The 22,777-nt window shown below is 42.1% G+C and overlaps 3 protein-coding genes across 4 annotated transcripts; 2 read left to right on the top strand and 1 right to left on the bottom strand.

Annotated features, from left to right (window-relative positions):
* The first annotated feature begins 1,483 nt into the window (after nucleotides 1–1,483).
* Nucleotides 1,484–4,857, top strand: slc25a35 (solute carrier family 25 member 35). Its single transcript, XM_012834846.3, has 5 exons — nucleotides 1,484–2,183; nucleotides 2,482–2,547; nucleotides 2,675–2,827; nucleotides 3,131–3,265; nucleotides 3,377–4,857. The coding sequence occupies exons 1-5, from the start codon at nucleotides 1,812–1,814 to the stop codon at nucleotides 3,545–3,547; spliced, it is 897 nt and encodes a 298-aa protein (XP_012690300.1). The 5' UTR covers nucleotides 1,484–1,811; the 3' UTR covers nucleotides 3,548–4,857.
* Nucleotides 4,858–5,239: 382 nt separating this feature from the next.
* rangrf (RAN guanine nucleotide release factor) lies at nucleotides 5,240–9,316 on the bottom strand. 2 transcript variants are annotated; one of them, XM_012834827.3, is made up of 6 exons: nucleotides 9,224–9,316; nucleotides 8,529–8,736; nucleotides 8,214–8,330; nucleotides 7,628–7,790; nucleotides 6,421–6,515; nucleotides 5,240–5,900 (listed from the first exon to the last, which is right to left on the bottom strand). In XM_012834827.3, the coding sequence occupies exons 2-6, from the start codon at nucleotides 8,591–8,593 to the stop codon at nucleotides 5,777–5,779; spliced, it is 564 nt and encodes a 187-aa protein (XP_012690281.1). In that variant the 5' UTR covers nucleotides 8,594–8,736; nucleotides 9,224–9,316; the 3' UTR covers nucleotides 5,240–5,776. The 2 variants fall into 2 exon arrangements, with proteins under 2 accessions (XP_012690281.1, XP_031428392.1); XM_031572532.2 differs by lacking the exon at nucleotides 9,224–9,316 and adding an exon at nucleotides 9,163–9,185.
* Nucleotides 9,317–15,250: 5,934 nt separating this feature from the next.
* grk1b (G protein-coupled receptor kinase 1 b) lies at nucleotides 15,251–22,651 on the top strand. The gene is made up of 8 exons (XM_031572530.2): nucleotides 15,251–15,597; nucleotides 16,756–17,467; nucleotides 18,719–18,846; nucleotides 20,114–20,271; nucleotides 21,024–21,107; nucleotides 21,230–21,354; nucleotides 21,533–21,734; nucleotides 22,308–22,651. Exons 2-8 carry the CDS (start codon nucleotides 16,769–16,771, stop codon nucleotides 22,589–22,591), a joined length of 1,680 nt encoding a protein of 559 aa, XP_031428390.1. The 5' UTR covers nucleotides 15,251–15,597; nucleotides 16,756–16,768; the 3' UTR covers nucleotides 22,592–22,651.
* The last annotated feature ends 126 nt before the right edge of the window (nucleotides 22,652–22,777 follow it).

The raw sequence follows: 22,777 nt of genomic DNA, 5'->3' as shown, positions 1-22,777 counted from the left end.
CTAACTTGTGACTAGACACGGTAGGCCTATAGGGTTACATGAAGCAATGCACATTTCATCTGTATTCAATTCAAATCTGTATTAAATGAACACCATATTTTACAACATGATGAAAAAAAGCAATGTTACAGAAACCACAGACACACAATGAAGGTGTAACTTCACCCCCAGCTCTGAGCCTAACTCCACCCACTGTATCATTTTGAAAAACGCTCAAAAAGTGGTCAAGGGCCAGACAGGTGAGGCAGAGTGGGGCCGAGGAGGAGGGTAAAGAGTAAACTCCTGTGAAAGATGAGTCTCCATCAGCAAAGGAAAATGAGACTCACACTCTGGGGCTGGTGGAGATGGACAGCCCACTTCATGATGTAGAGATGTACCAAACGGTCGCCTCTACATCAGCATCCAAGTACATTTCAAGTTCAAGTTCAAGTTCAAGTCTTTTATTGTCAGATGCACAGAACAACACAGACTGCGGACTGAAATTCTTAAGACAAGACGCCGCACAATAACCTACCATAACATAACTTAAAATAACATAACATAACATATAAGTACTCTGAACATAAATTACACATATGAAAACATATAATAAACCTACTAAAAATACAAAGTAAATATACAATACAATCTGCTAAACATATAATACACATATAGTAACCTATACTAACCTAAAGACAAATCAAGAGTGGGAGTAACAGGTAGTGCAATATTACCGATAGTGCAAACAGTAGTTGAAAGTGACAGTGTGTAAAGTGTCAAGACTGTATCACTGTCCATTTAGAAGCCTGATGGCCCTGGGAAAGAATCTGTTCTACAATCTACGGGTGCGAGACCGAATGCTTCAGTAACGCCTGCCAGAAGGCAAAGGGGTAAAAAGTCTGAAGGATGGATGGTAGCAGTCTTTTAGGATCCTGCAGGGTGCCATCTTTTCTGAGGCATCATGTGTGGAAGATGTCCTGCAGGGCTGTGAGCTCCCTGCCGATGATGAACTCAGCAGACCTTACCACACTGCGTAGGACCTTGCGTCCTTGGCTGTGCAGCTCCCATACCACACTGTGATGCAACCAGTCAGAATGCTCTCTATTGTGCATCTGTAGAAGTTAGTGAGGATGACTGAGTCCATGCCAAACTTCTTCAGTCTCCTCTGAAGAATCTGCCTTTCCAGGTTCTGTATGATTTTAAACAGTAGAAAAGGTTGAGCCATTTTCAACCCGTAAAAGGCAGATTTAAAATTTGAAATTTTGTCAACATTAACACTATTGACATGTTTCATCACAGCTAAGCCATATTATTTTGTTTACAGCTCATAAAAACACATTTTTAGGGTGCACTTACACCTCAATAGTGATGGGGTGGAGTAGTACGCATTTAGACAAATAAAATAGGGATTGTTGCACGCCCGTGACGTGAAACAGACATTGTTCTGCATATCCAATCAAAGGGGACACGGTGAAGGTTGGAGCAGCATCTCGATTTTGATTGGATAAGACGCCAGGCCTTAGGTTTGGTGCGGTCAGAGAATCGCGGTTTGACACATTTACAAGCAATACGATGCTTACGTAGGACACACTGATCTTTTATGGACGATGAGAAGTGAATTAGCAAGTCTTAAAATGTTATACTGTCATTATGTCATGTAGGAAAGGATAACAGGACTTCTGCTGAATGTCTATTCTTTTTTATATATAACCTCAGACGTTTACGTTCAGATGGTGGAATCGCATGCAAATGCAACACTGTAACGTTAGCATCGGCTAAACCGATTGTGGAGCATCTGTCGACACCCATATCACTCCACAACACAATCCAGTATGGATTTCGTTTTGAGTGGGATGGCTGCCTGTGGAGCTTGTTTATTCACAAACCCACTTGAGGTAGTGAAGACGCGGATGCAACTTCAAGGGGAGCTAAAGAGTCGAGGAACCTACCAGGTCTACTATCGCAACGTGTTTCATGCCTTCTACACAATTGGCAAGGTTGATGGAATCGCAGGATTACAAAAGGGATTGGTACCAGGACTCGTGTATCAGTTCGTTATGAATGGGGTGCGTCTTGGCTCATATGCCATTATCGAATCCTCCGGTTACATTCAAACTGACGGCAAGGTCAGCGCGGTCAAGAGCATTGTGGCGGGGGCTATTGCAGGAATAGTCGGTGCCTATATGGGCAGCCCGATTTATTTGGTGAGTTAAAAATGCCGCTTTAGCTGGGTATGTTTCCTAGCATGGATTAGTACATACCCGTGTTATTGCGGTAATCTGTTTTGATTGACAGGCTGACAGGCGCAATCGACATTCCATCGTTAATAAGGTATAATCAGAGTGAAAAGGGAATGCGAATGCTGACTACATGTATTTGTAGATCCGTTTGAACAAGTGAAGAGGCCTGCCTTTGTCAATGGTACTTGTAACAGTTGGTGCGCATCAGTTCATATAAATTGATAAAAAAGCTGTTGTGAGATTATCATGTTCTATTGTCCAGGTGAAGACACACCTGCAGAGTCAGGCAACGTCCTCCATTGCTGTTGGGCATCAGCACAAACATCGGGTGAGATTTGTTAAATCTATTAATATGCTTTCCATTTGCTATCTGACCACTTCTTCACTTTCTGTCATGTCTTCAGTCATATACCCGTTTCTCACCCTAAGACTTACAAGCGTCTCTACTGTTCCAGGGGATGCTCCATGCACTGGCAGACATCCACAAACAGCATGGCATTATGGGATTGTGGAGGGGTTCCAGTGCTGCTATCCCAAGGGTCAGCGTGGGTTCAGCTGCCCAACTCTACACTTTCTCTGCTTCCAAGGAGCTTGTGACGAATCTTCAGGTTGGTGCTGAAGCCACAGTTAGCTGTGAAAGTGAAATTTAAGACTAATGTCGAAAAGTTACTGCATTGATTCACACCTAATATGCTGAAGAGCCCTCCTTCGGAGAAATTCCACTGGAAACTCCAGTGTGAATGCACATATTACATAACACTCTCTTGAGGCAACAGAGGAACAGAAATTACTTCTCAGTGGTCCTATTTTACAGACTGAGGGGGAAATGGCTTATTTAGGCATGTCAGACTTCTGATTTAGTTCTCTAAATGACTCCCAGCCTGACCCCCTGTGATATTGTGATCTTTTAGCTGTTTCCAGAGGGCAGCTGGCTGATATCCTTAACCTCTGGAATGGTCAGTAGCGTGGCAGTGGTGTCGGCCATGACTCCGTTTGATGTGGTTAGCACCCGACTCTACAACCAGCCAGTGGACCACCTCGGCAAGGTAAGCAAGCAATGGTTGTCGTCATGGCTAGCTCGGTTACACGTGCGTCTCGTGACTTTGTGGAAAGCGTGTGGAGTTCTCACATGGGTGTCTGTGACTCCTCACACACAGGGCGAGCTGTACCGGGGCTTCAGCGACTGCTTTTCCAAAACGCTGAAGAAAGAGGGATTTACGGGCCTCTACAAGGGTCTGGGAGCGTCGTACTTCCGCCTCGGTCCACACACCATCGTGTCTCTGCTCTTGTGGGATGAGCTGCGCAAGTTTTACAAGAAACACAGTTAGTGCCTCAAGGGGAATAATGTGTGTGTGTGTGTGTGTGTGTGTGTGTGTGTGTGTGTGTGTGTGTGTGATAGGGAGAGAGAGAGAAAGAGAGAGAATGAATGAACGTGATTAGAGAAATGACTCATTACATGGCAAACCTCATCACCCCCAAAGGCCTCAGGTAAACAAATATCTCATGTGGATAGGAGTTGGAATGCAGAAGAGAGAGAAGTGAGGGGAAAGCTAACTCTGCCCTGTATGTTACACACTGGAGGAGGGAAGAGGGGGCCTACTGCTGAAGGTTCACTGTACCACAGGAGTGTCGAAGTCTGTGGTATGAGGGGTGTTTTAAATAGACCTGCAGATCTGCAAAGGAACAGCATGTTCTTTAGGCATACAACACGCCCATCATGCAAATGTAGCAAGTTCAGAACATTTTTCCAAATTGCTAATGGAAAATAATACGTTGTTTTGCTTAAAATCATGCTGCTGTATGCCGCCATGCTGCTGTAAAATGCCAAATAGTTCCACAAGTTTTAGTTTTTAAAATGTATTTTAAAGGGCATCAACATTTTATCTTCCATGAAGTAACTGGAACCGTATGCATTTTAAATTCTGAATACAGTGGGGGGAGAAGGAGAGAGGAGGGCTATTACGTATTGTCCTTCTGAACAAACTATGGTTATTCAGTGGTACTCCCTATGACTCTGGGTGGACGTTCCACAGTCATTCTTACTGAGGGGTTTTTGATGGGACTCAAGATGAGTAAACCAGTGGTAAGGTCTTACATTTTCGACTAAGTGGACGATTCCTCAAACAACAGTAGCATTCTTGCACCTGCATTCGTTTGGCTTTTGGTTTGATGCACTGCACCGTGACTGAAACAACAGTCAATACCTAACAATGTTGACAGTCCAGTGTTTTTTGTTTCCAAGTACTTGTTCTTTGTTCTCATCCTCTAGAGATCATTTGCATTTCAGTAGTTTGAAGAAGACAAATGGATTGTGCTCAAATGAACTTCTACCTTCTAACTTCTGCCTTACTGTAGAATATATTTTGCTACTGAGTATAGTGTTTTAAAATAGTTGTGATGCTTGGTGATAATTAACTACACCAGGTGCACAGGAGATACACTTGATATAGGAAATGTATTGATACAGACAGTGTAATATAAATCTAACAGATATATATATATATCAAACGGTGACAGAAATGAACCAACAATAAATGTGTTTTGAAAAAAATATGTTGAAATATTTTGAAAGTTAAAAGAAAATGTTCACTCTATCCACTACAAATGTTAAGGTCAAATAAAGGTCTGAGTGCTGTAACATCTCCTCTCTCAGTGTCTCAGTTAAACATTAAATGGCTTGTGTGACCTCGTTACATTACAATGAACGGATAAGGGCTGGTTTCCATGACAACCTGAAAAGAATAATGTTCCCTCACACTTGATATGTTTACCAAACTCCACAAACAATCCGAATGAAACACTCTTGGGAATATGAGTTTAGGGTGGTAAATAGCATGTGAATCGGGGGAGACGGTCTACAGAGACACTCTGAATCACTTTCTTAGTTTCACATTTCAGGTAATGTTTAACAAACCATTTAAGTAATTCACCCAACTCTTTACGAGTACAGGCACACATTCTCCTCCAGTGCATTTCCTGATAAGCCACTCCACTGAAGTGATTTAAAACACAAAACTAAATAATATCCAAAAATAGTTTATTTACTTATTTAAGTACATTTATTCTAACAGGTCATTCACTTATAACTAATAAAGATCATTCACTTGTTGTTAACTGACAAACTGTCAGGTAACAACATTTTAAACGTAAATGTAGTCAAATTTGTCCAAATGTGACACGTTATCATGTGACTATCGGTCACAAGTCAATTGTCACAAGTCTGGATGAGGACTGGAGAAGGTCAAAAGGTATACAGCTGTTTATTATGAAGGAAGAAGGAAGAAGGAACCATGCAACACTTAACAGTGCTTATCAATGGATCTGGGTGCCAAACTGAGAGGCACACTCTCACTGCTGATTGGAGGACTCTTGAAGAAACTGAATGTGTTTGAACAGCACTGCCTCACCTCAGTCGTCCCTTGTCAGGTTTCCCACTCATTTCCAGATCAATATCTGATAGGATCTCAATTTCACCTTAATTCAACCAAGGAATGGATATTCCGTGTACTAAATGTCTTTACGTAATGTTTGCCTCCAAATGGCCTCCATTTGTTTAGCTATCCAAACACTCCAGGGTCAAGCAGTTGTAAGGACTGTAGCGCACACTGGAAATCCTCCACGGTCCAGGGCTCTGAGGCCAGGCTAGCATCCCCGTCGGAACCGTTACTGCTGCTGAGAGGGCTGAGGGCAGGTAGACACACACACACACACACACACACACACACACACATACGAGTGAGTTCAGTCAGGAGGAGCAAATAAGGTTTTAAAATATACAGGAAAAGAAGTCTGTCTAACCTTAAAATATAGGGAGTCAATATAACGCTTTGTAAGGGCAGGGTGTCTCAAAGTTAATACACAATCCAGTCTTTCTTTCGGTAAAAAAACAATAACAAGCTGTGTCAGACTGAACTCAGAACGCCTAAAGCTTCAACAATTAATACCCTTAAGGTGTCAACTTCGTAATTAGGTCTTAAAGTAAATTAAGAGTGCTTAAAGTGAAAATTAAGTTTGAGTGTCCCATTGTCTGTTCTTGATGGGCTGACCGTGGGCCCATTCTATAAGTGATGGCTATCAGAATGCTAAGGACAGACATATGTGTGTATGTGTGATGCCAAGAGTCCGGACCTCCCGTCTACTAGAAAACCCCACTGACTATGGGATAAATAATGAATTAAAAAACAACATGAAAGACACTCACTTGATGATGACGGGGTCATTGAAGGTTACAAGGATATCTGTGGAGAACTGAGGAAGCCTAAACAGGCACATGTGGATATTCACTGTGTTTTTCGCCTAAAAATGATTAAACAGAGTCAATCAGATCACTGACAGATCAGAAAGCCTTCCACATATCGCATGCATGTTTTCAATCACATTGTATTCCAATTTACCTATTGTAAAAATGTTTAGGTCAATTGGTTAAAAAGTAACAAGCTGCCAGCCTATATCTGTGATAGACAGTCAGATAATATAGGGAGATACTGGCTTTTAAAAGATTACAATTTAACAGCCCTGTGATCTTACAGAAAATATAAGGCAATTAAAAGTGGGTGATTATAATCAGGTTATGTTAAGTTATATCTTGGTATAGTGATGATATAGTGATTAACGCTTGTGCAATGCTGTGTTCATGCACAGTCACGGCACTGCAAATGAGAAACAAAGGGACAGAGCCATACACTACTCCAGCCAATCAACAGGTTGCACGGAAGGGAGGGGTGTAATTGTATTGGTTGTTGAGCTCAAATATCAACAACCTTTTGCCAGAATCACAGACTGAACCTTTGAGTGTCAAAAAGTCAATACTGGAGACACTAAAGACGTCAGTATATTATAATCACTTGTAGCATTATGCTGTAAGAAATAACAGTATATCCTGTGAGTGAACATGAGATTCATGATCAAGCAGCTGTAACTAATCATAGTATGGGAATGGGGGCTAGGCCATTAAGAACCACCTCAGGCAGCCGGTCAGAGAAACCTGATTATCAAACAGAACAACAAAAGGTTGCCAGACCTGTTTGCATTAGAAGCCTAGCTCATTTACATTAAAAACCTAGGAGGTGTCTTAAACAGTATATATGGCTAGAGTTGGAGATGCTTGTTGTTCAAATCAGCACCACTGAATCTGGAGTATGTTCTGTGCTTCGTTACTGCACTTTACTGGAATAAAGACCGATTGCTACATCAACAACAAAATAAATAAATTACCTTTCCTTACAGCACAAGTGTCAAAAAGTCCATACTGGAGACACAAAAGCTACATCAGTATATTATAAATTCCTGTTCCTTGTAGCATTATGCCTAACGACTTCCTTGTCCGTCACAGTGCTCCATACAACAGCCCTACTCCCACTAACATTCCATTTGGGTGAACAGACACGAGAGCCAGCGGCACGACTCACTTCCTCGTTGAACTTGGAGACGAGCTGCGCCCCCGTCAGGAGCCAGGCCGAGGAGCACTGGCCCAGCGACAGCTCTGTCTTTGGGACACACTGGATGGACCGCACCTCAGAGGTGCCCGGCTCCGATGCCTTGTTGCTTCCCGCCACGTCCTCAAAGTGATACCAAGGAAACCAAAGGCACAGGCTCATCGTTATTCTTAAATATTCATGAATATACTTAAACTTCATTTTCAATCGAATAAACTTTGAATTCACTTTCAATTTAATGTAATTCCTCTGTTATAGAAACATGGAAATTCTTGAAACGTCTAACGTTATTGCTATACTGTTACTTCTTCTGGTATAAAACGTTTGACGGTTACACAAACAACATAATGTATTAACTTGGAAGTTTCCGACTGATTGGGAGAATACATCAAAATCTTTTTAAGTTCGATGGAAGATGTCTTACTCCTTCACATATCTAACCTGCTATCTCAAGATCCTTTTTTGTTATATTTTTTTTAGCTTAAATAAATAGCTTAAACAGGACACTAATCACCCATCACAAATGATTAAATATATTTGATATGTAATTTATAGTTACTTTGCTGCATCTTCATCTTCCACATGACTCTGGTACTCCAGCATTTCTACTATGATGCTCTGGTCAGTGTCCCGATGGGCAAAAACCTCCTGGTTGTCTGGAATCTCCCTTAGCTCACTGCCCTCACAAACACATGAATAGGAGCCGGACCCAAGCAAGATATGTATATATTAAAAGCAAAAAACAACCAAACATGATCTTTAACCCTAATATCGTAGTATTGATGGCATGAGGAATGGCTTTCCATTTAAAAGAAAGTTGGTCTGTCAGCAGAGGCCTTGCAGATACATATGATGGCTATGATGTTATTACTACCTGATGTCTTGAGCACTGGGCGGGATAGTGGCTGACAAGGCTCCTCCAAACAGAGGCCGAGCCATCGCGCTGCTGTTAGTGATGGAGGTGTTCTAGGAGATGTTCTGCACACTCTAAGGTCACAGGATCATCTCACATGGAGTTTATTCTTTATTCTTCTTAGACAGTTGTTGGTTACAGACGCAGCATCTTCCAAGAACTACCCCACCTAAAAAACCGAAAAGCATAGGTATAGGTCTCAGCTTGGGGCATGCATCACCACTGTTATTTGGGGTCTGGCCCTTTCTTATGGCCGTGACAGTAAGTTTATGAATCCTTGTCAGTACAGCACAGTACATCTTTCCACACAGCGTACCTACATCAGCATGTTCGAGGGCAATCGTAGAGAAACTAACGTTAGTGACTACCCTGCTTATTAGGTTACTTGTTCCGATTAGTACACGTTAAATAAATGACAAAGCACAGTGTTTTGACGCACGTTTATAAGAACCATTGATGGTTGAGGTAAGTTAACTAGCTTACTCGCCATCTTAGCTATGAAACATCAGCCTAAACATCCATGATACAAGTGTGTCAAAAAATATTAAAGAGTACTTGTGACTGTCTTTTAACGAATCCCTAGAAACGCTACTACCAAACGTTGCAAGAAAAGTTGATACAGCAACAGGAAAAACGAAGGCGTAAACGAAGTTTACCAAGTATCAGGTAATGTTGCACATGCCTCTGCTTCAAACCATCAGACGCCTTCGTCGCACGGAAATGAGGTAACAGATGGCTGTGAGCTTGATGCTGCCCTCTAGTGGTTGTATGACAAATAGCTTATGCCTCCATTACACCGTCAATATTTTCAATGATAAACAATAAATAGTCATACTAGGCTATTTAATACACCGAACATCATGCCTATAAGATAAATATCCCATGCATCAGTAAACAGGATTAAAAGGCAAGTTCATACTGAACAATAGTAGTAAAGGTACATGGACCTAAACTTAGGGCCGATCTTGTGTTACAGTATGCAGTAAGGCTACTACCCAAGTTAAATAATAATAATTAATACATCTTTTTTTTTTAGACTTTTTTTTTAGATTTGATTCTATATACGGTTAACATTGTAATGTATGTAGGTACATTTGTGAAATTTGCAAAACGGAGCAAAAATTCAAACTTCAAACTTTTGAGAGGGCAAATGTTAGCCTACTCATAACGTCATAATTTCACCAGGCAACGTCACATTAGGCTATGTGTTGTACGCTCGTGCTACATTTCTGTCCAGACGTTCAGGCAACTAATCCTAAACAGATGTCTGTTTGGGGTGAGTTAAGGAATCATATTCAACCAGCCCATAAGTATTACTGCAAACGTTAAATATATATATATATATTAATATATTTTCCTCTTTCTGACAGGCTAGTTGTCCACGGGAATGGATGACCCTGGACCATCGAAACCCCTGAAAGGTATTCTGAAGGGCACATCCTTTCAGCAAGAGCCCCTCATGCACACGATGGACTGTCCGATGAGAGGGTCCTCTTCGGCAAGTGAACCTCAGACCAATATGGAGAGCAGCAGTAGTAGGCCTACTGGTGTCGCCAATGCACAGGGTCGACAGTTGAAAGGCATTCTTAGGACAAATCTCCGTGGTAGTGTGTCTGACTCTGACGGGACAAACTGTCGGTAGGTGTAGCGTACCTTATATTTATCCGGCATTTGGTGTAATGTAAGCACACCCATTTTGAAACGTTTCAACGTTTTCACGAAAATGGGAAAATGTGTCCGTCCTGTTTGTGGTAGAAAGCGGCAGAGATGGGATGAAGGAAATATTCTGGCCACCAGCTGCCACTCATGGCTGAAGACAGGAGGCAAAGACCCCAAAATTGCTCATCTGTATGTGAAGTTTTTATGTTTGCATAAAGAATGGGCTGCAGTTTTAATGAAAGACAAATTACCAGTTTGTTTTGAAAATAGATGATCTATCTTCATCTAGCCTCCCTTTTTTAACTTGGTCTTTGTGGTTGTGCAGCTGCAGCATAACCATATTGGATGACACCTATGGAGATGAGTGTCTGTGTAAGAGGATAAAGAGGTGAAACATATTATCTCCCCCTTAGTGTGTGTGTGTGTGTGTGTGTGTGTGTGTGTGTCTGTGTGTGTGTGTAAAGATTTTGAGAGAAATTGGGTCATTCTATGAAATCAAATGTTATTAAACTATTAACAAACATTGCATTAAATACAGTTGTTGATATTTTCTCGAGGTGCTTTACCAGAGCCTGAGATATAGCCAATATCCATTTGATAGAAGACACATTCTCAATCAGAATCAAGGCGACAAGGCCCATACATAGGATGTGTTTTTCAATGATAATCTCATACTGGACAGGAAGAAGTCTCAGTGTTGGGATGAAATAAATATCTTGGAAACCCAGCATCCCAGCAGGCGAGATACCTCCTCCACAGAGCCATTTCACTGGGACACAGGAAACGGGACTTGGTATTTATCCATTCAACTCTATCTGTATTTATTTATAATGCACAGTTAAATAAATATATTTTGCAAATGCACAATGAATGAATGTATGAACGCTCTCTACTTATTTTCTACATTCTTGGTTCCAATACCCAAGTGGACAGTCATGTACTATGGCTGCTGGTGTCACAGAGGACCACAAGTGTAGCGAGGGCTCTTCTGAACCTCAGCCTATGAGCCCTCGGCCAGGGCCTCAGAGAGTGTAAGGGAGTGCTTTAGATACACACACAGTTCAATTTTCCACTCTGAGACTGAACAAGAAGCTCAAATCTTATAGTGTTACAAAGAAACACACACACACACACACTCACAGAGGCACACATGCTCTCACACACACAAACACACACACACAAACACACACACACTCACAGAAGCACACATGCTCACACACACACACAGAGAAACACACGATCACACACACACACACACACACACACACACACACACACAGGCACGCAGGCTCACACACACGCACACATACATACAAAGAGGCACACATGCTCTCACACACACACACTTTAGTACCCCAGAACATGCTGGCTTTGTAACTGAAACTGTAATTCCTTTAGAGAGTCACTAGAGAGCCTCCAGACACTGGAACAGGTGCAAGTCATGGACACCTCACCTGCAGCAATAGAGCACACCTCACTGGAGGAAGGGGTGCCAGAGGAGGACAATGCAGACAAAGGGATGGATCTCAAAGGTGAGGAAATGCTATGGCAGAATAGATAAACCTGCTGCGAAACCATAGCTTTATGTTCAGCTCAACTGGAGCGTATAATCTAAAGACACTAAACTTTACAGCTACAGTAAACAGACAGTAAAGGTACGGCTAAAAGGTAAACCTTACTGACATGACCTTCTAGTTGTTTGGTATATGGAAAGAGTGCAATATGGGCAGATGCTGTATATTGGTTGTAGTTTTTGCAATTATTGACTTACATGTTCAAGGTTTTATTTGCACACGTGCACACACACATAGAAAGCACAAGGTTTGAGGAGATGAGGAAAGCATACACCAGGGAGACCCGTGAGGTTATGTTGTGTAAGAGCTTTGGGGTGAGATGCAGTGACGACGAAGAGGAAAATGACAACGAGAAAGAATATGGAACATTTCCTGGTTTGAATTCAACTGCCCTCAATGTAACCTCTGCTACGGACTCTGCTGATGCTGCTGACACTGATGGCGGTGAATGCAGTGGCCAAATAAGCCAACAGCCCATAACAGAAAACAGGTAGAATACGTCGGTGTCACTACCAAATGGCAAAAACACCCATGAAACATTGAAAGTGATTTGAAAGTTGACCCAGTGTTGCATTTATTGCACAACTACAAAGCTGTATACTCTGTGAAGAAGTCCTCCTCTATCTACATCTTGTTTTCTCACAGGAACTGAAAAGCAACGGTCTCTTCAGATAACAGTTCATTGATGTCTCAAAAGACATGTAAACGAAAGATGGAGGATTATTCTGTGGCAGCATTTCAACATTCTCAACTTTCAGCTTCATTAGAGAAACAACCTCTCAATAGACTTCAGATGTAAACAATGATCATACAATATGCTATCAGTGCCTGCTCATTACTTTTCAGATTCATTTGAATTTTCATTTCATGAAAATCAGTATGACAGTTTTCTTTAGTAACAAACATATACAACACAAATTGGGCAATACTGAATTAGTGCAAACCTGTAGAAACTAATATGTGTGACCCCTAGGGGGCCTCACAGACAGACCATTAGCTATGAACAGACAGCACATTTTACGCATTTTTACCACTACGTTGTACTACTCATTATCCCATGACCCTGGTGTTGCCAATGGCAACCAGATGTTATTCCCACTGTAGTGCAATAGGCAGGTGAATTTGGAACTGAAACCAAAATGTAGCGTATTATATTGTATTGTTGTGTCTCAATCAGCCATATATAGAGTTAAATTGTTTCAGATATGGCACGTAAGCCCTTTAAATGACATCTCTAGGAACAACTGATGAATTGTTCATTAAGCAAAATAAAGGCTTTCTGCCTGGGGCACTTACAATAGTGTTTCCAGGCTTCCTCTTGGCTAACTTGGCATGCGATTGAACTCCCATCCAAAATCTTAGCTGGAGAGCTATTGCTGTCAGTAGAGAAAAAAAGTTGCTGTGTGCCTGCAGAGTCTCACACCACCAACATAAAAGTTACTCATTGATTTTATGATAAATGTATTTAGATATTTGGACACTTAAATATGGGGACACATTGTTGTGTGTGTGTTTTATGTGTATGTGATTCTCTCTTTGTTGCTCTCTCTCTCTTTCTCTTTGTGTGTGTGAGGAGAGAGATAGGGAGACTGAAATAGAGAGAGACTGAGAGAGTAACAGGAGAAATATGATTCATTTTGATTCAATTGACTTTCATTTAGCTCCACCTGAGATTCCTACTGCTGCATTCAATTGTGTGATTCTGTATATAGGCTGGTGATCCCTTTTAAGGCTGAATCAGATGTAATCAGGGCATCCAGTTTTAAGTGACATCGGGGAAGACAGGACATCACGTTCCAGTCCAGTTATGAGTCCAGGGAATCTCAACAAACTGATATCCAGGAACTTCCAGAACTTCCTGGCATTATTATCAGCTTTGTGTACAAACACACACATACATACATACACACACACTCACAAATAGACACAAGCTTATTCATTGTCACAGAAGGTTCTTGACCTTAGCCAAGGAAGGCTCACATTACTGTTATCTTGTTATGGTATTAAGGAGCAGGCTGATGCTCTTTGGAGACATTAACTGTGAAGAATGCTAATTAAAGGTAAATTATCATGATACGTAGCCACACTGTGCTAAAGGGATATCACAATCTATTTTTGCCATTACTTCTGAAATAGTGTCAAGTTGAAGCTGATACCAAAAGTGGTTGCCTATAAAAGTACCTCAAGTGGCAAAATGTTTCATAGTGTTGCTTTAAGTGTCAGTCATGGCCCGCTTGTTTGAATTAGTCCTAAAGATCAAGAAAAAATGAAAATGTCAGAAGATGAACAATACCATATCACATGTGTTCCAAGGGTAAAGAGGGTGTCATGACATGTCATCAGTTATAGGAAGTAGCACTGGATAACCACTCATACACAGACAGTACATGAAGTACAACTAAAGCATGAATGCATATCAGCAAGCCAAGCACCAATCACCAGCCTTTATAAACAGTGCAGTTTTTCTTCATTGTGCATACATGTACTCCATAAACTACTAACATTGTGAAACTGGTGCATCAGTATTGTATTTGAAGCTGTGATACTAGATGCTAGCAGGGCAAGTTAGCATGGTCTTAGCAATCAGGCCATATCCCCCTTGTCATAAACTCACAATCATTTTCTGTTCTGTACACCTGGCTGAACTCAGCGCTGATTAGCGATTTTACTTAGCGGTTTTGATCAGCTGAGCACACCCAATTTAGGTGATAAAGAGTATTATAATTACACTGACTTCCACCCTGTGTGCTTGGAACAGTGACAGAGAGGAGCTTTTTCAATGCAGAAGTGGCCCCATTAACAGGACTACTGCAGGACCAGCAATCATCTGGACAAAAAAAGTTATCATTCATCAAGAAATCTACACCAGGAATATCAGTGAAAAAATAGGGAAGATAAATAATGGAAGATAACGAAAGATCTTGAAATGGCCTCCATGGGTGGATGTAGGTCATATGGCAAGGCAAGCCCGTGTTGGTCTTGATCTCTACCCTGTCTGACTCTTCCTCTCTCTGAGCTCATCGCCACCATGAGCCTAATCCCTTTAGCACAGTGTGGCTACTGAATTTCAAGCATCTGGAAATACCAATTCACATTGTATTTTAATCCCATTTGACCTCAATCTCTCATCTCTCGCCTCATGGGAAGAGGAGTGTGCATTCTAGGTTCTAGTCTGTGGTATTCAGAAACTTAATGTCTTACGTTTTGTAGATCTTGTCTGTTTGAGTTGAATACAGACTTCTTGTCATCTATGTTCAAAATACAGAGCTAATGCTTGGTAACAAGAGAGAGTGGCCATCATGTTTGTATGAGTGTGTGTGTGTGTGTGATGGTGGTATAAGGGGGTCAAGGCAAAGTGGAATTGGGGGAATTTTATGGTTTTCTAATTTGCCCAAGGCTGATGAGTGACGAAAACCACGGCAGACCACAGTCTCTGACAAGTCGCCTTCCTTGGTGATGCACAGACATAATCCCCACAAGCTAATGAACTATCAAGTGGGATTAGAGCAGCACAGTAATCCCTGCATGGATCTCCCCACTTTTTCACCACCTCGCCTGACAGACTGAGAAACAAATCAACACAGGCGGAAGCAGAGAGATGGAGAGAATAAGGGGCTGATGGATGGATGAAGAAGAGTGAGGTTTACTTTTGGACAACCCTTATAAAAAGCAAAATCCACTTGGAAGGGAAATTGAATACTTCAGTGGATTTGTGGATTAATTCAGTGTGGATTTGTGTTTTTGTGTCTGGCACATCTGTCTTCCGATCCTCTTGCAGCCACCAGTGTGAAAGAAAGGTAGGGATGCACTGCTATGGCTTTGACTAAGTGTGCATGTCACTCAGCTCCTCGCAGAAGCATTTCACCAGTATTTCTTTAAAATGTGACATGTCTATATTGTTTTGTTGACAAACTCTTCAGAATTCCAGAAAATACCTTTAGGGATTCGTATCAGAACTTTTAAGGACTCTCCATACAAGTTATGTTCTATAATGAGGAGAAGCCAAAGAAACCTTAAAGAGCATCAAAAGGACCAAAACCAAAATATTTGCACTGTTCTTTCTGTCTTCTCATATGGATAAGTTTCTGCTTTGCTTGGAGAAACAAATGCATTTTCAGGCAAAGTAGGCTAATGATAATTATTCCATAGTCCTCGTGCAATTTCAAATTGACTCATAATCCTACCTCATGTCAATCCCACCTTGTGTTAATCATTATTACACTCTCCAATCACTACTTATAATGATCCTATCATATAATGCATTACTAATAATCCTGTGGTCTTTGAGATGTTTTTTTGTTGTTGTTGTAGTTGTTAGTTTATTGTATGTGTTTGTTTTCAAAAGGTTTACATTCATGTAAATGTGCTGTTGTGTCCCATGCTGAGGCAGTAAAAGGAGACAAATTACATTTAAGTAGATCACCCTAAACTGACATGATCACCAGGACTGTACAGCAGCTGTGAACTTTTGGTTTGTGTACAGTCATGGGATTATTGTAGCTGGCTTCATTACCAGTGAGGATTAATTGGATCAGGAGGAATTTGGGTAACATACTTCTCAAGGGAGTCAGCCAACTCAGGTGCGATCACACGAGTCGGAGATTAAATCTCTAGTTCCACATAATGATGGATTTAGCGTAGGTTACTGTTCCGGCTCTGGTTATGAACTATTATTTAAATTCTATTGGCCATACTATCTTACAACATGCAAATGAGGAGTCGATACGTCACAAATGCAACACATTCTATGATGTACTGTAGTAAGTTTTATATTCTAGTAAATTGTATACCCACACAGTCCCTATAAAGCATCACCAGCATTAGTGAAATTTAGATGCAGTGCACAAAGAAGCAACTGTATGAAGACTATACAGCATGTATATTCAGCGGCTGTGAGACTCATAGCCATGCATGAGTGTCTTTCTCCCCCCTCATGCTTTTCTCGTTGGGTACAGGTGACACTCCACCATGGATATCGGTGGTCTGGAGAACGTGGTGGCCAACTCGGCCTACGTGTCAGCGCGAGGCAGCGTGGATGGCAATGCCGCGGCCTCCATGCGGGACAAGAAGTATCGCGCCAAGCTCGACCTGCCTCACATCAAGAAGTGTGAGCACATGAAGACCACCGTCGACTTGACCTTCGACAGCATGTGCGTGAAGCAGCCCATCGGCATGCGCCTTTTTCAGCAGTACCTGGACAGCGAACCCGCGCACATGAACGCCAGTGACCTCTGGAAGGACATAGAGGACTACAACGTGGCCCAGGAGAAGGAGAGGCAGCAGAAGGCCCTGAAGATCGTGAACAAGTTCTACGAGTCGGCCTCCAAGAACTTCTGCAGTTTCCTCGACGAGAAGGCCGTGAGCCGCGTCAAGGAGGACCACAAAAACACGCGCAGCGACCTGTTCAAGGAGAGCGAGAAGCTCCTGCTGAAGCACCTGGAGGAGAAGGCCCACGTGGGCTATACGATCAGCATGTACTTCCTGCGCTTCGTGCAGTTCAAGTGGCTGGAGGACCAGGCCGTCTCAGAGGACTGGTTCAACGAGTTCCGAGTGCTGGGCAAAGGAGGTTTTGGAGAGGTGTCCGCCTGCCAGATGAAGGCCACTGGGAAGATGTACGCCAACAAGAAGCTGAATAAGAAAAGGCTGAAGAAGCGCAAAGGGTATGAGGTGAGAGACAAACGGGTTAGTCTCAGAACCGTATCTGGGACCGCCAGTTTGGTTATCTGAATTAACCCAGGCCTAGGTAGGGTTTATCTTCCAAGTGAACTTATTAACTCCTAGGGGGTGACTATTTATCAATCAGCTGTACATGGGCAAAATCAATAAAGCGGTTTGCTCAATAAACACTGCAGTATTCGAGGACTGACAAAGGGCACAGCGGCGGTGCGTGCAGAACACAATGATCGGGGAAAGCCTTAACAGCACTGCACAAAAGGCATCAACAGAACGAACGGATTTACCCACTGAATGAGACAGTGTGAGCTGTTCACCTGTGGAGTCACTCAGACCGGGTCATCATCAGCTGCCGAGGCTGGGAGTGGAGAGACAAAGGGGGGTGGGGGAGGGGTGGGAAAGAAGCGAGAGATGAGATTACTTAAGTCACCTAAGTGCAGAGAATTAGATCACACTAATTCTGTATTGGCTAAATGCAAAGAGGCTTGCAGACCCAAACCCACCAAAGCAGTTGAGATGACGGATGTACTAGAACAGAGAGACTAAGAGAACAGATGCGGGAGAAAGACTGGTCTGATGGGGTTTTTTTTGCACTCGGTTTCACAATAGTGGCACATGTGTGCAAATATAAATTTAGAAGTTATTCAGAAAGTCGGTTGGACGTCAGTATAGTTGAAATAGAATGAATTGATCAGAGGAACAGGTAGACATGATAAAAGTGTAAGTGCACGCTAAAAAATATATATTTTTGAGCTGTACACTAAATGATGATATGACTGAACTATAATGAAACATGCTGCTGTTTACAAAATTTGCATTTTTATAAAAATCTGCATTTTATGGGCTCAAATCATCCTGAAACTTGCAAGGCCAATGCTGATGTAGAGTCAACCTTTTGGGCCTTCTCTACATCATGATACTCATAGCTTCTCAGCCCACTTATTAGTATGTTTCTAAATCTAGATGCAGGGGGTGGAGTTAGGCTCAGAGGTGGGGGTGCACTTACATTTTAAAGCTTCACAATTGGTCCTCTTGCAGTCCATAATGATGTCATAAAATCCAGTGCACCTTCACTGATATAGACTGACTTGAATATTGTCTCAAGATGCTTTACAGGTCGAAACTGCATAGAGCAAACACAACACAAATCTGCCTTGAGTTGAGCATGGCTGTAGCAGTGGATGGGGCAGTCCATAGATGTCTATTAAGAGTTGGGGCTGACTTGCTGTCTGTCCTGTATTTCAGGGGGCCATCGTTGAGAAGCGTATCCTGGCCAAAGTGCACAGTCGCTTCATCGTGACACTGGCGTATGCTTTTCAGACCAAGAACGAGCTGTGTCTGGTCATGACCATCATGAACGGAGGAGACCTCAGGTACAGATGCTTCTATTGCAAAACAGCAAATACAGAGACAATAGTCAATGTGTAATGCAATAGATTCATACACACACACACACACACACACACACACACACACAAAGAGAGAGACAGAGAAAGAGAGATACAGTACAGTGCGCATATGGCACTCAGGATACAGTACATTCTGTACACACCAGAATCAGGTTAACCCTATGAGACTAAGTATTGATCTTATTTCACTGCACCTGGTGTGGGCCTCCAAGTGTGTGTGTGTGTGTGTGTGTGTCTGGGGGTGGGGGGGGGGGGGGGGGGGGGGGGCAGAGTGGCGGCTCTTTCTTTAATCCTCAGTAATCTGGTCAGATTAGACCTCAAGGCTAATATGATGGGTGGGTATTTGAAGATGTAGTAGACTGCGTCAGCATCTGACCTCAGGAGATTGTCTGAAAAAAGTTCAGACGTGTCAGTGATAGACACAACTGCAGTGACACTTTGAACACTGTAAAGCCCTATTACCCTATAAACACAGTCTTACTGTCCCCTACTGACATGACAATGTGTGAAAACTGTTGAAATTCAGTCACAAATGTTATCATTAACTCCAAAACTGTCTCTTCCTGTCATATTACACATGGCATGAGAACACTATTGATGTTATAAAACTTTAAGACATAAGCAATAATCAAATAGGCAAAAAGGCAGTAAGAAGTAATAACCGATAGACTTGCAAACACTAACAACATTAAAGCTAGCACTGATAAGAGCTAGCTATCTTGCTAACTGATGATTTTGGGGAACTAGCCGAAACCCAAAACTACATAGTGAATAACCTGGTAACCTGGGTAACCAGTGGATATGACAGATGTGTTGATCCCAAAGAAAATTGTCACAAAGAATTTCAGAAAAATGTCATGAAATCTGGCTAATTTAAAAAATATAGCTTTAAAAAACGGTAAAAACATATTTTTTTTAACGTTTTACAAATTTGCATTGTGAGATCATGTCAGTCTTTCTCTTAAGACAGCTTCCCAAATGTTATCAAAAAAACTTTCACCATGACCTCTTTTTAAAAGTAATACCAAGTGGAATTTTGTATATGGTTGTGGTTAATTAGTGAATACCAACTGTCGTAACTTTAGATCTCAATATCTTCATTACGGCATGTTACTATAGTGTGTGATTGAATGTTTTACTTTACGACTTACTTGAAACTGTGTGCTTTTTAACATGTGTTTCGTATCCTTCCCCTCTTTGCCCAATGATCTCATCTCACCCCATTTTGTAGGTTTCATATGTATAACGTGGACGAGAAGAACCCAGGCTTCAATGAGGTTAGGGCATGCTTCTACACAGCTCAGATCATCTGTGGTCTTGAGCATCTCCACCAGCACAGGATCGTGTACAGAGATCTGAAGCCTGAGAATGTCTTACTGGATGATACAGGTGAGTAACACCAGTGCACACACACACATTTATAAGACCTTTATTTGAGTCTTAACACAGGGCCAGAATTACAGATCCAAATATGAATGGTAGCATGGTGGAGCTTTGTACAGACATGGATCCGACACTGAATGCTACCACACTACAACTCCATTATCAGGCTAACTCTAACTCTAGTGTTTACTGGTAGATGTGATGCCGTCATCAGGTGGACACACTACCTATAATAGCTGAATGGACCAATACTTTGCTAGTTGTTTTGCATTTGTCTTGCTTAACCTTCTCAGATGCAACCCACATAGAACAAGGTTGGGAACATGTCCAAGACTCCAAAACATAAGAACGATGTTGTTGGTAATGAAAACCAAGGCTTATGATAATGTCAACTTGTAGCTGATATTTCAGCACTTGAGTGTAGAGATCAAATGGGCAACCTTTTTCAATAACAGTAACAGTTTTAACCCTATTTCAATAACAGTCACAGTTTTAACCCTATTTCAATAACAGTAACAGTTTTAACCCTATTTCAATAACAGTATTTCTACATTAGTGTACATTTTATACACACACACACACACACACACACACACACACACACACACACACACACACACACACACACACACACACACACAAATGACTATACATGTAGGTGCATTCCCAGACTGGAAGAGAGTTCTTATGAACATGTGAAACATCACTCACTGACACTGTAAGAATAAATAACCCAAGGCCCTTGGACCTCTTCTCAGGACATGTGCGTCTCTCAGACCTGGGTTTGGCTGTTGAACTCCCCCCAGGACAAGACATGACTAAGGGATATGCAGGAACCCCAGGTCAGTCTTACACCAACTGACAACATCACTTCTCCATCCCAATGTCATAAAAGTTACTGAGTACCCAGAGATGTTTTCCTAACATCCTGCTAAGATCTATACTCTGTTGGGTTCACCACCAGGCTTCATGGCCCCTGAGCTGATAGAGAATAAAGAGTATGACTACACTGTGGACTACTTCACCCTGGGGGTCACCCTCTATGAGATGGTCGCTGCCAAAGGTCCTTTTCGGGTTCGAGGAGAGAAGGTACTGAAATGCAAATGGTATGTTACAATCTTTCAGCTCAGCAAGATTAAATCTCAAGAGAATCTCAAAAGCTGAGAAGGTGTGTTTGCTGAACAGTAAATCTAACTGCATTATTCTGTTACTTGTTATATTTGGTAATATTTGACATCTTTGGCCTTGTGATGGCATCTAACCTTAGGTAGAGAACAGCGAGGTGTCTCGGCGCATCCTGAAGGACCCAGTGTCCTACCCAGACAAGTTCAGCAAGGAGCTGAAGGACTTCTGTGAGGGCTTAATGGAGAAGGACCCAGCCAAACGTCTCGGCTTCAAGAACAACGAATGCACAGAGCTCAAAAACCAGGCCTACTTCAAAGACCTCAACTGGGGACGACTCGAAGCAGGTGAGTAGATTTGAATTACAACACTAGCTCTTCCAACCTCAGGTAATTCATCTTGTGCTGTGTCTGAATAACCAACTCACCCATACACTCATACAGATATAGTAGTTCTGCCAAAAAGGGAACTTCTATCAGTATCTCCTTAGTTCATACTAGGGGAACCCCATGGCAGGTTTCTTTTTCTATGGAACACAAAAGAACACTCTTTAACAACCAGTTTTTAGTTTTTTCCCGCCCTAATCACATGTGCTGCTGGCTAACTAATTTTGCACTACAATTTGAATGCAACTCTTATTTGGGTGACAACTGGCATTCGATGCAGCCAATAGATAATGATGATGATGGTGGAATAGTCATCCTGGATGAATTACCCCTTAAAAGAATAGGGTGAGCTAACAAGATATCATTTTAAATCCAGATGTGACACCTTAATATGCTCAACAAGACAATACACATTATCTGAATTTCAGAGTGTTTAGTCTTATTTAAAGGGTGTCACACAATCTCTGTCTTTTAATCACAGTAAGAACCCTGTAACTTTTCATTCACCACCACCCTTCGCCCTGCGTCTCGCAGGCATGGTAGATCCTCCGTTCGTCCCTGACCCTAAGATGGTGTATGCCAAGGACGTGGGCGACGTGGGCGCCTTCAGCACGGTCAAAGGCGTGCTCCTGGACAACAACGACACCGCGTTCTACGACGACTTTTCCTCGGGCAACATCCCCATCCCCTGGCAGGAGGAGATGATTGAGACGGGCGTGTTCGGCGAGCTCAATATCTGGGCAGAGAAAGGCAAGCTGCCCGACGACCTCAACCCAGACTATATCCCCAAGGCGGGCGGGGCCTGCATACTGCTGTGAGCCAATAGGAAGGGACTAAGTCGAGGTGAAAGGGAAAGACAAAGAGGAGGAAATGAACAACAGAATGGAGGAGGAAGTAAGTAAGTAAGGGATAATCAGGAACTGACTGAAGGGGAAATTGATTGAAGTAAAATGGAGATTAGCGCAAACAACCTAGGATAAAAAAAGCATTGATGATTTTAGCAA

Source organism: Clupea harengus, chromosome 8, assembly GCF_900700415.2.
Source record: "Clupea harengus chromosome 8, Ch_v2.0.2, whole genome shotgun sequence".
Taxonomy (NCBI): Eukaryota; Metazoa; Chordata; class Actinopteri; order Clupeiformes; family Clupeidae; genus Clupea; species Clupea harengus.
This window is presented reverse-complemented; position numbering and strand designations above follow the sequence as displayed.